This window comes from Macaca fascicularis, chromosome 9 (assembly GCF_037993035.2).
Source record: "Macaca fascicularis isolate 582-1 chromosome 9, T2T-MFA8v1.1".
In the NCBI taxonomy this organism is placed as follows: Eukaryota; Metazoa; Chordata; class Mammalia; order Primates; family Cercopithecidae; genus Macaca; species Macaca fascicularis.
Genome location: NC_088383.1, coordinates 73,931,257 through 73,944,705, shown reverse-complemented (window position 1 = coordinate 73,944,705; position 13,449 = coordinate 73,931,257). Strand labels below are relative to the sequence as shown.

At 42.7% G+C, this 13,449-nt stretch overlaps 1 protein-coding gene across 5 annotated transcripts in view; it reads right to left on the bottom strand.

The window, feature by feature from the left end:
- The window catches only part of MICU1 (mitochondrial calcium uptake 1), a 264,556-nt gene that overhangs the window by 113,852 nt on the left and 137,255 nt on the right, over positions 1 to 13,449 (bottom strand). For all 5 annotated transcript variants that reach the window (XM_065520916.2, XM_005565558.5, XM_005565557.5 and 2 more), the window contains one exon: positions 1,035 to 1,117. In XM_065520916.2, the coding sequence (XP_065376988.1) occupies positions 1,035 to 1,117 (83 nt within the window). The remainder of the gene's footprint in view (positions 1 to 1,034; positions 1,118 to 13,449) is intronic.

Here is a 13,449-nt window from a genome sequence, read left to right as displayed (position 1 = left end):
CTAGCCTCAAGTGGTCCCCCCCACCTCCACCTTCCAAAGTGCTGGGATTATAAGCACAAGTGATCATGCCCAGCCCAGTTTCTTACCTTACACAATGTACCTGATACTTTCTCCCACTTCCTGGAATATTTGCCCTCTTCCTCATTTTGAGAATACAAAAAATACTTTTTCCTATACATACAGTTTTTCTGTTTTGAAACCACATCTGGCAATCATAACAACTGTATCTGGAGAAGTACCATGGCTCCTCAATGGCAGAAGTTCTATGGAAATGTAATCTATTCCTGGGATTTAGAAGAAATTGTCACCTACTGTAGTCAAAGGTATGGTACCATTTTTCCTTCTCTTATAGAAATCCTGTGGCCAAGCGCGGTGGCTCAAGCCTGTAATCCCAGCACTTTGGGAGGCCGAGACGGGCGGATCACGAGGACAGGATATCGAGACCATCCTGGCTAACACGGTGAAACCCCGTCTCTACTAAAAAAAATACAAAAAACTAGCCGGGAGAGGTGGTGGGCGCTTGTAGTCCCAGCTACTCGGGAGGCTGACGCAGGAGAATGGCGTAAAACCCGGGAGGTTGCAGTGAGCCGAGATCCGGCCACTGCACTCCAGCCTGGGTGACAGAGCAAGGCTCCATCTCAAAAAAAAAAAAAAAAAAAAAAAAAAAAATCCTTTAAGAAAATATGTAGTCCTTGTATTCTGGAACTGCCTAGCACATAGCAGCTTTTTGGTATATGTTGAATTGCCATAATTTAGCTTCCCAGCTAGAGGCATTATCACCTAATTTATGCTGGGGAATCAGAGCAACCGTGACCTTAATGGTATGTTCAAATAATTCATTACATTTAGAGTGAAAACAAACAAACAAAACCAACCCACCTGTTCAAAGAATAATTTTGAGAAATGACATTTTAGGTACTTCAAAAACTGGAATAGCCTCTGAGTATACTGACCAGGGCTAAGGTAACTCCAAGGCACATGAACATATATTTTAAGTATTAATATATTTAAAGGAACTCTCCAGGACAACTTGCCTGTTCAAACTCCTCCATATCTACTTCTCCATCTCCATTCAAATCAAACATCTTGAAGGCAATTTCAAAATTTCTCTGAGGAGCTGCAGAGGAGATAAAAAAGATATTTAGACGGCATTGACCGAAAATAAATCCCTTTTTAAAGAAAAACAAAAGGCTAAGCACTATAATGTAGTATCAAAGTCACCATAAAAGTGACTGAGTCAAAGTCTCAGTAAATGGAAAATGATACTGCATTTATTGAGATCACCCTTTTACTCCTTGAAACCAAAGAAGAGTAGTACTATGGCCAGAAAGATGGCACTTGTCTTTTTGTTTCAATGTTCTTTGTCTTAAATGGTTTAGCTTTGCTTTCAGAGACACCATCTTCTTAGCTGTATAATATTAATGTTGTTATGTTGTTTGAATATGGTATTACTTACCTGGACAAGAAAGTGTGTCTAGGGTGAGACATATTGCTGCAAAGTAAGAAGTTGAAACACTACCTCTTAGTCTTGCCCTCACAACAAGCCAGCTTTCTACTTTGTTCTTTCTAGTCTCTTTATTGTAATTATAGTCAGGAGTTCTGGGCATGTCACCCTGCCAACATGGATAATTTCAAGTTGGCTTCTTTTATTAGTTTATTCATTATCACTACAGCTCTATGGTAAGGCAGAAAAGTGTACCGTAAGGTACTCAGCCCCCTATTTCTTTTTTATTTTTCTGAGACACAGTTTCATTCTCTTGCCCAAGCTGGAGTGCAGTAGTGCCAGCTTGGTTCACTGCAACCTCTGCCTCCAGGGTTCAAGTGATTCTCATGCCTCAGCCATCTGAGTAGCTAGGATTATAGGCGTGCACAACCAGTCCTGGCTAATTTTTGTATTTTTAACTGAGATGGGGTTTCACCATGTTGAACTCCTGACCTCAAGTGATCCACTCGCCTTGGCCTCCCCAAAGTGCTGGGGTTACAGGTATGAGCCACCGCGTCTGGCCTCAGCCCCCTATTTCAATCATGTCAGCTGCATATACAAATTACTAAGTATACTTAAATGGTAAAATTAAGCTGAAGTTTAAATACCAAAATGAAAAAATGCAAAGCTTGACAAAGCTTTCCCTTAATGATGAAAGCTCTTCAAGGCTTCTTTAGTGTTCCTAGATAAGTCATAATATCTTTAATATACTCTGTGCATTGGAATAAAACATAAACTCAATAGCTCTCCTCCCTTCCCATACTAAATGTTCTGGTAAAGAAAACTTAAGTTGTTTACTTCCTTCCTTTGGTGCTTCAAATGTATAGAGCTCTCGAGAATAAACCAAAATAAATATTCTACGTGTCCTTATACTGTTGAACTAAAATTTCAGTTACTATCATTTACATGAAAAAAGTAAAGATTTTATGCAGAGAAAAAAGTAAAATGAACTTTGTATATTATGCATAATTGTTAGAGAGACCATATTCCCATCCTGCTCATGAATTTGTCAACAGCAACACTTTCTGGGTTCAAATTCCATTTTCAGAGAGCTAGGCAGCTAGGCTGGAAACTCCTGGTTTTTAGTTGCCTGGGTGAATCATGTGTGTGTCAGCTTCCAATTGTCTGCTCCACTTGACATTGACTTCCAATAGGTTTGCTTTCCTTTAGGCCACATACAGACAGGGTTTCACCATGTCAGCTAGGCTGGTCTTGAACTCCTGGCTGCAAGTGATCCTCCCACCTTGGCCTCTCAAAGTCCTGGGATTACAGGCGTGAGCCACCATGCCCAGCCTACAACTGCTGGGAAGGATACAGCTGGGGAATTAGTTTTGTATATTTATTATCACTTCTCAAATTTTTGCTACCTGAATGTTAAATTTTACTGAGGAGTTACTATGTGCCAGGCACTGAGCTAGATAATTGGAGGTGTTTATTATTTGACTTCACACTCTCTATCTTAAAAATTTTCATTTCTTCATTTTTTAAACAAAGGAGGGTATTTGGGCTCAAAGCAGTTAAATGGCTGGCTCAAAAATCACACAGCTCCTTTTTGGCAGAACTGGGAATTGAACTTAAGTCACCACTGACTCCAAAGCCTACAAACTTTCTTTATGTTCCACGGCCTCTAATTTGAACATAGAGGTACTTAGAATGAAAAACACAGAGTCTTCATGCTGACATGATTTGACCTAAAAACTAAGCAACAAAACGACACTCACTGGTTGTGTCAGTCTCTGCAAAAGCTGAACATTCCAAGTTGATCATCTCAAGGAGATAACCAATATCACAGAAACATTGCCTGTGTTATGCTCAGGAGTTTAGGCTTGACTGTAGTAAATGGAAGATCCACAGGCAACATTAAACTCTCAGATAGGTTTGTCATGGGTTTTTGGTTTTTGGGACAGGGTCTTGTTCTATTACCTAGGCTAGAATGCAGTGGCCCAGTCATAGCTCAATGCAACCTCAAACTTCTGGGCTCAAGCAATCCTGCCTCAGCCTCTGGAATAGCTAGGACTACAGGTGCGTGCCACCAAGCCTGGATAATTTTTCTATGTTTTGTGGAGATGTGGTCTCACCATTGCCCAGGCTGGTCTTAAACTCCTGGCCTCAAATGATCCTCCTGCCTCAGCCCCCCAAAGTGCTAGGATTATAGGTGTGAGCCACAGCACCCAGCTGGTTTTTTTAAAATTCTGATTATAAATCTCTTCAGCAGAAATGTCCTCTCTTATTCTCCTTATTGTGTCACACTTGGCCCACTTCACTCATATATGTTATTTGCCTAATTCCTGTAGATACTTGAGAATGTAACAATGGCAGAAAATATGAAGCCACTGAAGGTTTTAAGCAGGAGAGTGACACAATCAAGCAATTATAAAGGACTTCTCCAGCTACTGTGTGAAGAATGAGTTGGAAAATAAATGCCAGCTTCAGAGATGATCAGAAGCTCTTGTAAATGCTGAAAATGTGAACTGCGGTGATAGCAGTGGTAATGGAGAGGAGGGAACACATTTGAGATACCTGAAGAAGGCAGAAATTATAGAACTTAATGATTAGTTAGCTGTCATGAGTTTAGAGTGAAAAGAAATGACAGCATGACGGGCTCAGACTACTGTGTAGCTTGCATGGCATGAAGAAAGAGAGCAAATAGATGTAAAAAGTTTGAGAAATAAAATGAGTTTGGATGGGATCTGCTAAATTCAAGGGGTCTCAGCTTATGCAGATGAAGATGTTCAGGAGACAGTTGGAAATATGGGTCTAAAGCTCAGCAGAGAGAGGTCTAAGCTGGGATTTATGGGCATACAAGTGGCTAGCTGCAAGGAACGTGAAATGAAGTTGCCCATGCAGAACTGAGGAGTGAGGAGGTCAAGAAAAGGGTAGAGTGCAGGTGGAAGCCAATGTTTAAAGTGCAACGAAAAGGAAAGGAGGCAGTGATGGAGGAAGCGGCATCACAATATCAAGAGGAATACAGTCCAAATTAATAGAAATAGGAAAACATTTGGTAAGAGCCAAGTCAGTATGCTCCCATACACGAATTAAAGCAGTATCCCCATTCCCTCTCTCCACAATTACAGAGCTGACACAGACCTGCTTACAACTTCAGCTTTATCAGGATCTTGTAGTCTTACTGTCCTGTGAGTTCCATGAAGGCACGTGCCCAGATCATTTAAATGACTGAATGAGTTATTCTAGCAAATTATGGTTAATATCACCTCCTACAACTAAGGTTAAATACATTGTACCAAACAAAGTATACCCTGTAATGCTTGAGGTTTCTCTGTCTTTTTATCCTGGTATAGTTACTTTCAGAGTACTGGCTTTTTGCAGAGTGACTGAGAGTGCTTGTTAAAGTACATGCGCTGACACCACAGAGGCCATGCACCTGTGCTCGGGCCACTGCTGAGGCAAGCTGGGCTGCAGCCTTGGACATGCTCACTTAGGCCTTACCAGACTCTCAGGGCCCGTCTTTCTAGAAAGAGCTCTCAGCTTGTTCAATCTTCATCTGCCAATCATGTCAAAGCATACGGGACAAACTAGTCAAAAACAAGCTTGCTTTAAGTGAAACAGGCTACACAGAATATGATGTCAAGCGATTCTCTTGTAAACTTTTGTCTCCTCTCAAATGTAGGCTTCAGGGCAACTTTAAAAACTAGCTGTTCTGGAAAGCTTTATGGCATCCTGCGTTTATTCTAACTCATAACCTGTTTCCATAGAAAGGTTCTGAAAGATGAATTCTGTGTTTTTTTGAGACTGAGTCTCGCTCTATTGCCCAGGCTAGAGTGCAATGGCACGATCTTGGCTCACTGCAGCCTTCACCTCCCAGGTTTAAGTGATTCTCGTGCCTCAGTCTCCCAAGTAGCTGGGATTACAGGAGCACATCACCACCCCCGGCTAATTTTTGTATTTTTAGTAGAGACGGGGTTTCACCATGTTGGCCAGGCTGGTCTTGAACTCCTGACCTCAAGTGATCCACCCGCCTCGGCCTCCCAAAGTGCTGGGATTACAGGTGTGAGCCACTGCACCAGCCTGAAAGAGGAATTCTTTTGAATGCTAGGCTACTTAGAGTGAAGAGTGAGGCTTTGCCCCCTGCTGAAACAGCATAATTTACTTTCTACACGATTTCCAAAATGGTCTCAACCAGTGTTGGACCTGATTAGAACAATAAGACCCTACACAAAGTTTATTACTGTACACGTTTCACTTAGGTTTCCATAACAATCTTTGCTACTAGGATCCAGAGCTATATTAGGTCTGTTCTGGTTACAAGTCTGTTTCCATAATATTATTCCACCATTGACAATCATGATAATAATAACAACTCTACACTGTTTCCTGAAGCACATTTTTTCTACTTTGTTTTAGTAAAGAGAAAAAAATATCTTTTTCTAGGTGTAATGAGTCACATAATCAGATAAACACTAGCTGTCCTGAGACTTTCATTGGTTGATTTCATGGCTTTTTCTCTCACTGTTCTTTAATAGAAAATGCATAAGGAATGGTACAGGTAGGAACGGTTGAACTAAAGTTCTAATTCCGGCTTTTCCAATAACCTAATGAGTCATTTGCTGCCTTACATTATTTTTTGGTAGCACTGATGGAATGACGAAAAAATGAATAGGTTAGATTCTAAACAAGTTTCTTATTTTCTATTGGTTTTGATTCTCCTATCAAAGAATTCCTATCTGTCCCATTCCTGTTTTAGAATGCTAGAGGATAAATGAGGTAACTGATATGCAATACCAGGGAAATCTGAGTTTTGAAAAAAACTTCAGGATATGTTCCTCTATTCAATGATGAACTTTCCACTGAATTTGTAAGGATGATCACACAGCCTCTGATTATTTCTGAGGGGGAGGTCACCACTTCTGAGGTGTAAATGTTGTTGACCATATTAAATGAGCTGGTTTTTTTTTCCTCATGCACAGTCCAAATCTACTCTGTGTAGCTCCTAAAAACTGTCATAGTTTAATCTTCTAGAGAAATAAGAAATATATCTGCTTCCTCATTTATGTGATGGCCCTCTGAATACATATAAACTTTATCATGTCTCTACAAAGGCTTCTTAGAACTTACTTCTAAAACTTCAACATCATAATAGCCCTCTTCTGGGGAGTACTTTAAATGGTCAATACTCCCCAAAAATGCACTACCCTAAATACAGTTAATTTTGGACATGACATCTTTTCTAGAAATAGGAGGACGGGGCCGGGCATGGTGGCTCACACCTGTAATTCCAGCACTTTGGTAGGCTGAGGCTGGCGGATCACCTGAGGTCAGGAGTTTGACAAGCCTGACCAACATGGTGAAACCCTGTCTCTACTAAAAACACAACAATTAGCTGGGTGTGGTGGTGGGCACCTGCAATCCCAGCTACTCAGGAGGCTGAGGCAGCAGAATCGCTTGAACCTGGGAGGCAGAGGTTGCAGTGAGCTGAGATTGCGCCATTGTACTCCACCCTGGAAAACAAGAGTGAAACTCTGTCTCAAACACACACACACACACACACAGGCTGGGTGTAGTGGCACACGCCTGTAATCCCAGCACTTTGGGAGGCCGAGGTGGGCAGATCACGAGGTCAGGAGTTCGAGATCAGCCTGGCCAACATAGTGAAACCTAATCTCTACTAAAAATACAAAAATTAGCCGGGCATGGTGGCGTGTGCCTGTAGTCTCAGCTACTTGGGAGGCTGAGGCAGGAGAATTGCTTGAACCTGGGAGGTGGAGGTTGCAGTGAACCAAGATCGAGCCCCTGCACTCCAGCTTGGGCAACAGAGTGAGACTTCATCTCAAACAAAAACAAAAAAAAAGAAAGAAAGAAATAGCAAGACTGTTTCTTTGCAAACCAATGGACTAGCATTATTATGAGGTATTAGTGTCTTGCTTTCTATATAACATTAGGGTTGGAGAACGGAGAAGAAAACCTTGTAAGATTAGATTTCCCCCCACCCCCAAAAAAATGCCCCTCCCTCCATCCTTCTGAATACTTCAAGGTATGATGGCTAGGCACAGTCTGAAGGAAATCTTTCTGCCTCTCCCACAGAATGGGAAAATGTTTCCATGGTATGATATGTTGCAGCTGTAGCATAGCATCTCCATGGGATGATTTAGTTTCAGAAAAGAAAAAAAAAAAGATTATTTTATATTATTGATATGTTATTATATTACTAAGAATATTGGCTAGGCGTGGTGGCTCACGCCTGTAATCCCAGCACTTTGGGAGGCCGAGGCGGGTGGATTCCGAGGTCAGGAGTTCAAGACCAGCCTGACCAACATGGCAATACCCTATTTCTACTAAAAATATAAAAATTAGCTGTGCGTGGTGATGTGTGCCTGTAATCCTAGCTACTCAGGAGGTTGAGGCAGGAAAATTGCTTGAACTCATGAGGCGGAGGTTGCAATGAGCCGAGATTGTGCTACTGCATTCCAGCCTGGGCGACAGAGCAAGACTACGTCTCAAAACAAAATAAAACAAAAAAACGAATATTATATTATCATCTTAAACACACCTGAGCAACAGCAGACCAATTTTCTTTTTATAAACCTAATTGGCTTGTTGAAGTCTGATTTCATTTCTGGTAGTAACTATTTTACCAGTATTCTGAAAATCTGTTAGCCTTTTCTGCATTTTTAAAGTTTCATGGTAAGTGCCATGTTAACACTTATAGCTAACAGAATGATGAAAGAAATGCACAAAGTCGAGAATATTCCTTTTTATAATATAATGTACTTATATTAAGAGGTGGTCTTTTTTTTTTTTTTTTTTGGAGACAGAGTCTTGCTCTGTCACCCAGGCTGGAGTGCAGTGGCGCGATCTCAGCTCATTGCAAGCTCTGCCTCCCGGGTTCACACCATTCTCCTGCTTCAGCCTCCCACGTAGCTGGGACCAAAGGCACCCGCCATCACGCCCGGCTAATTTTTTGTTTTTAGTAGAGATGGGGTTTCACCCTGTTAGCCAGGATGGCCTCTATCTCCTGACTTTCTGATCTGCCCGCCTCGGCCTCCCAAAGTGCTGGGATTACAGGCGTGAGCCAGTGCGCCTGGCCAAGAGGTGGGTTTTACTATGATGCCCAGGCTGGAGTGCAGTAGCTATTCACAGGTGCATTTGTAGCACACTGCAGCCTTGAATTCCTGGCCTCAAATGTTCCTCCTGCCTCACCTTCCCAAGTAGCTGGGTCTACACGTGCCTGCCACCATTGTGCCTGGCTAAAGTTACATGTTTTACATTTAATTTTTACACACAGTTAACTGTGTAGTAAAGGCATATTTGGCCGGTCGTGGTGGCTCATGCTTATAATCCTAGCACTTTGGGAGGTCAAGGTGGGAGGATTACTTGAGGCCTGGAGTTCAACACCAGCCTGGGCAACACAGGGAGACCCTGTTTCTAATAAAATAAAAAAAAAACCACAAATATGTACATATATACGTCATACACATGCACACACACACACGCACACACACAGAGGCATATTTATGTCAGACAGGGCATAATGGGACTAATACCCGCAGTTAATAAATTTAACTGTTACCCTTCCTGCTGCAACTCACAAGCACCAAAGTCAGGCTTGCCCTCATTTTTCCTTTGCATAATTATCTATTGGCTGAAACATCCATCATTAATCCTGAAACCTGAGGTCAATGAAGAGAGTAACTATGGCATTTTGCCCTGGAATCAGGCAAATACCTTTTTTTTTTTTTTTTTGAGACAAGATCTTGCTCTGTCACCCAGGCTGAAGTGCAGTGGTGCAACCATAGCTCACTGTAACCTTGAGCTCCTGGGCTCAAGCAATTCTCCCGCCTAAATCTCTTAAGTAGCTAGGATGACAGGCATATGCCACCAGGTCCAGCCAATTTTTTAACTTTATTTTTTATAGAGATGGGATCTAGCTATGTTGCTCAGGCTGGTCTCGAACTCCTGGGCTCAAACAATCTTCCCACTTTGACCTCCCAAAGTACTGGGATTACAGGGATGAGCCACTGTGCCTAGCTTAGGCAAATACTTATTCCTGAAATGGCAGGATCTGGAATGACAAAAAAATAAAAAATTCAGATGGAGCCAGCTGGCTGCCCAGACAGAACCTGGGCTTCAGGGTGTAGTTGCCCAGGCAGCCAGAGACTGTGGTGGTTGTGGGCTGAGGCCAGCAAAAAGGATATCAATCAGTCCACTTCACATTGAGACTCAATCTGGGTGTGTGCCCCCTGCCCTGGTGGCATGTGACCCAATCCTGGCCAGCCCAAGCACCATCCTCCCTGAGCCTGAGACATGGTTCTTCATCTGAGGCATTATGAAGGCCACAGTCTTCCTCATGAGCAGCATCCCTCCTGGAAGCAGCCAGCTGGGGCTCTCTTGGTGGCAGAGATAGAGAGAAGCAGAGCTACTGCTATCACTCTGCAGTGCCTGTGGGACTTTAAAGGCTGGTTGAAGTCTTTGGTTCCCTGAATAGCACCTCAGATTTCCTTGTATCCAGAACAGAGTTCATGCTCTTTACACTGTATTTATATATATAATATAAATATATACATAACATATATTTTATATGTAATTTATATATATATATATTTTTTACAGAGTCTTGCTCTGTCGCACGGGTTGAAGTGCAGTGGCGTGATTTTGGCTCACTGCAACCTCCACCTCCCGTGTTCAAGCGATTCTCCTGCCTCCGCCTCTCGAGTAGCTGGGATTATAGGCATGCGCCACCATGCCTGGCTAATTTTTGTATTTTTAGTAGAGACGGGGTTTCACTATGTTGCCCAGGCTGGTCTTAAGCTCCTGACCTCAAGCGATCCGCCCACCTTGGCCTCCCACAGTGCTGGGATTACAGGCATGAATCACCATGCCTGGCCCCTTTCCCCTAATTCTAAAGTAAAACAGAAAGAGGGCAGTTATCTCGGGGAGCCACCGGGTCCTTTTAGCCATGAAGGCAGTGAAACTGCCCCACTTCTAGGAGACCCCAGCTGGGGCCAGCAATAGCCTCAATAACCATAATAGCCAGAAGCAGATGGCTGGAGGGGGTCTTGCTTGGCTGGCTCCTGGTCTTCCAGCTTCTGGTCAATGTGTGGCTTCTGTGCCTTCTGTCTGTGTTGCCAGTGGTGCTGGGAGGATGGCTGGGCTCCAATGCCACTGTCTGGGGGCTGCAGGTCAACTGCACCTAGAATGCTTCATCCCACTGGCTGGCTGCTTGCTCTCCAAGCCCTGAGGCAGAAAAGCAGCTGGAACAGGAGATCAACTACATTATCCAGATGATGATTCAGGACTTTGGGTAATTCTGATATTGCTTAGTAAGCCAGCCACTGAGCAAGCATGGAGGAAGCATGGAGGCCATGAAAGGGCTGGTTCAGGAACTTAGGAGGAGGATGGGCATTGTGGGACAGTCATGTGCTTGCCCAGAGGATTGTGATTCTGTGGTTGTCACCCGCAGAGCTATATTCAGACAAAGAAGGCCACTGCAGGGAGGTGGAGTGATACAGTAGAACCCTGGGAGGCTTACTGCTAGGCTACTGCTGGGCTTCTGCCCCACATCCTGCTGTGCACAGCCCCAGTACTGAAGTCACCTATTGTGGATTTGTTGCTTCAGAAAAACAACAAAAAACAAAAAACCCACATAGACTATAATTGGTTACAAAGGACACTGTGTTATTCAATAAAATTAAAATCGATGTTCTTTCTTCTGGTTGTGCTAGAATTTTAATTTAAAACACTGTTAACAATGTTTTGATTGTACCATAAGTTTTAGTTTCAAACCATTTAGTGATTTAACATGCTCAAACAAGAATAAATTAGACTATTTCCTAAATATGTTTTCTGTGGTTGTGCAGCTGTATACTCCCATTAAACTGCACTACAGGGGGACCAGACTACATAATGTACAACAGCATTCTGCCGTTTGATAAAATGGTAAGAAGTTTTCTTGGCTAACTTTCGGAATACAATATCCAGAAATTTCCTTACTGGGAGAACAAGACAATAAGGCAATCTGAAGTAGCTAAAATTAATGATATATAAATGCATTAATCTAGTTCTTCTTAGCCCTGCTCCTTTAACGCAGAATTGAAAAAAATTCTCCTGGTGAAATGATGAATGCCAAGGACAAAAAACAGTAATAATAATAATCCTCAGTCATTCAGGAGGAAAAGAAATTAGTTATCAGGAAGAAGAAAGTATTAGGTTGTATCATAATTCTCCACAACACTTGAAAACTACAGAGCAAGTTCCAAAGAGTCTTGAGGGACAACTGTAATCTAAGAATTCCATAAGAGCAAAGTCAGGCTATGTGCAGTGGCTCATGCCTGCAATCTTAGCACTTTGGAAGGCTGAGGTAAGCAGATTGCTTGAGCTCAGGAGGTCAGAGGATCACCTGAACCTGGGGAGGTTGAGGCTGCAGTGAGCTGTGATCATGTCACTGTGCTCTGGCCTGGGCAACAGAGTGAGACCCTGTCTACCTCCCCTCTTCTAGGGCCCTCCTCAAAAGTGAAGTCATCATTTACCTACATTAGCAACAGCAGATATTCTTAGACATGCAAGGACTTTGAAATCATATGATCCACATAACCTTCCTAATAAAAATTCCACAAGAAACAGTAACAAAAGTCTGGGACAAGGGCTGGGAAACTATGTTGGTAACCTGCTGGCTAGCTATTTGTGTATGTATTGTCTATAGCTGCCTTTGAGTTACAAGGGCAGAATCGAGTAGTTGTGACAGAGACATTATCACCCACAAGCCTAAAATATTTGCTATCTGGCCCTTTAAGAAAAAGTCTGCCAATCCTACTGAGAAAATTCTTCAGCAAACAAGAAGAAAAATTAATCAAAATAAAGAAATAAAGACAGGAAAATGAGGTAAATTAAGATGTAAGCAATAAATTAGGTAATAAAATAAAATCAGTAAACCAGTCTTAAATTTAAATAATCACTTTGTTTTGTTTTATTTCAAACAGGGTCTTGCTATGTTGCCCAGGCTGGTCTTGATTTCCCAGGCTCAAGTGATCCTCCCTCCTCGACCACCAAAAGTGCTGGAATTGCAGGTGTGAGCCATCTTGCCTGGCCAAATAACCATTATTAATACAATAATAATGGCACCTGAAATTTCTGACATGCTTATTATAAATCAGGATTATATAATTAACCTGTTATATATAACCAGGATTATATATATAACCTTTAATCCTCCCAACCAATCTGTGACATTGGTACTATTAATATCCGTCTCCAGTTTAAAAAAAAAAAAAAAAAAGAGAAGACTAAAGTAGAGATTATGTCCAGGGTCACAGAGCTGGAATTCAAATCCAAATAGTCCACTAGAGCAGGCACTCTTAGCTGTTACACCAAAATGGTTATAAAATAATAAAGTATGGAAAATACTTCTTAAAAGTGAACATATATAACAGAAAATTATTTAAAACTAAAGAGGTGGCCGGGCGCGGTGGCTCAAGCCTGTAATCCCAGCACTTCGGGAGGCCAAGACGGGCGGATCACGAGGTCAGGAGATCGAGACCATCCTGGCTAACACGGTGAAACCCTGTCTCTTCCAAAAAAATACAAAAAACTAGCCGGGCGTGGTGGCGGGCACCTGTAGTACCAGCTACTGGGGAGGCTGAGGCAGAAGAATGGCGTGAACCCGGGAGGCGGGAGCTTGCAGTGAGCTGAGATCCGGCCACTGCACTCCAGCCCGGGCGACAGAGTGAGACTCCGTCTCAAAAAAAAAAAAAAAAAAGAGGCCAGGCACGGTGGCTCACACCTGTAATCCCAGCACTTTGGGAGGCCAAGGTGGGCAGATCATGAGGTCAGGAGATCGAGACCATCTTGGTTAACACGGTGAAACCCCATCTCTACTAAAAATACAAAAAAAATTAGCCAGGCGTGGTGGTGGGCGCCTGTAGTCCCAGCTACTCAGAAGGCTGAGGCAGGAGAGTGGTATGAACCCGGGAGGTGGAGCTTGCAGTGAGCCGAGATCACGCCACTGTACTCCAGCC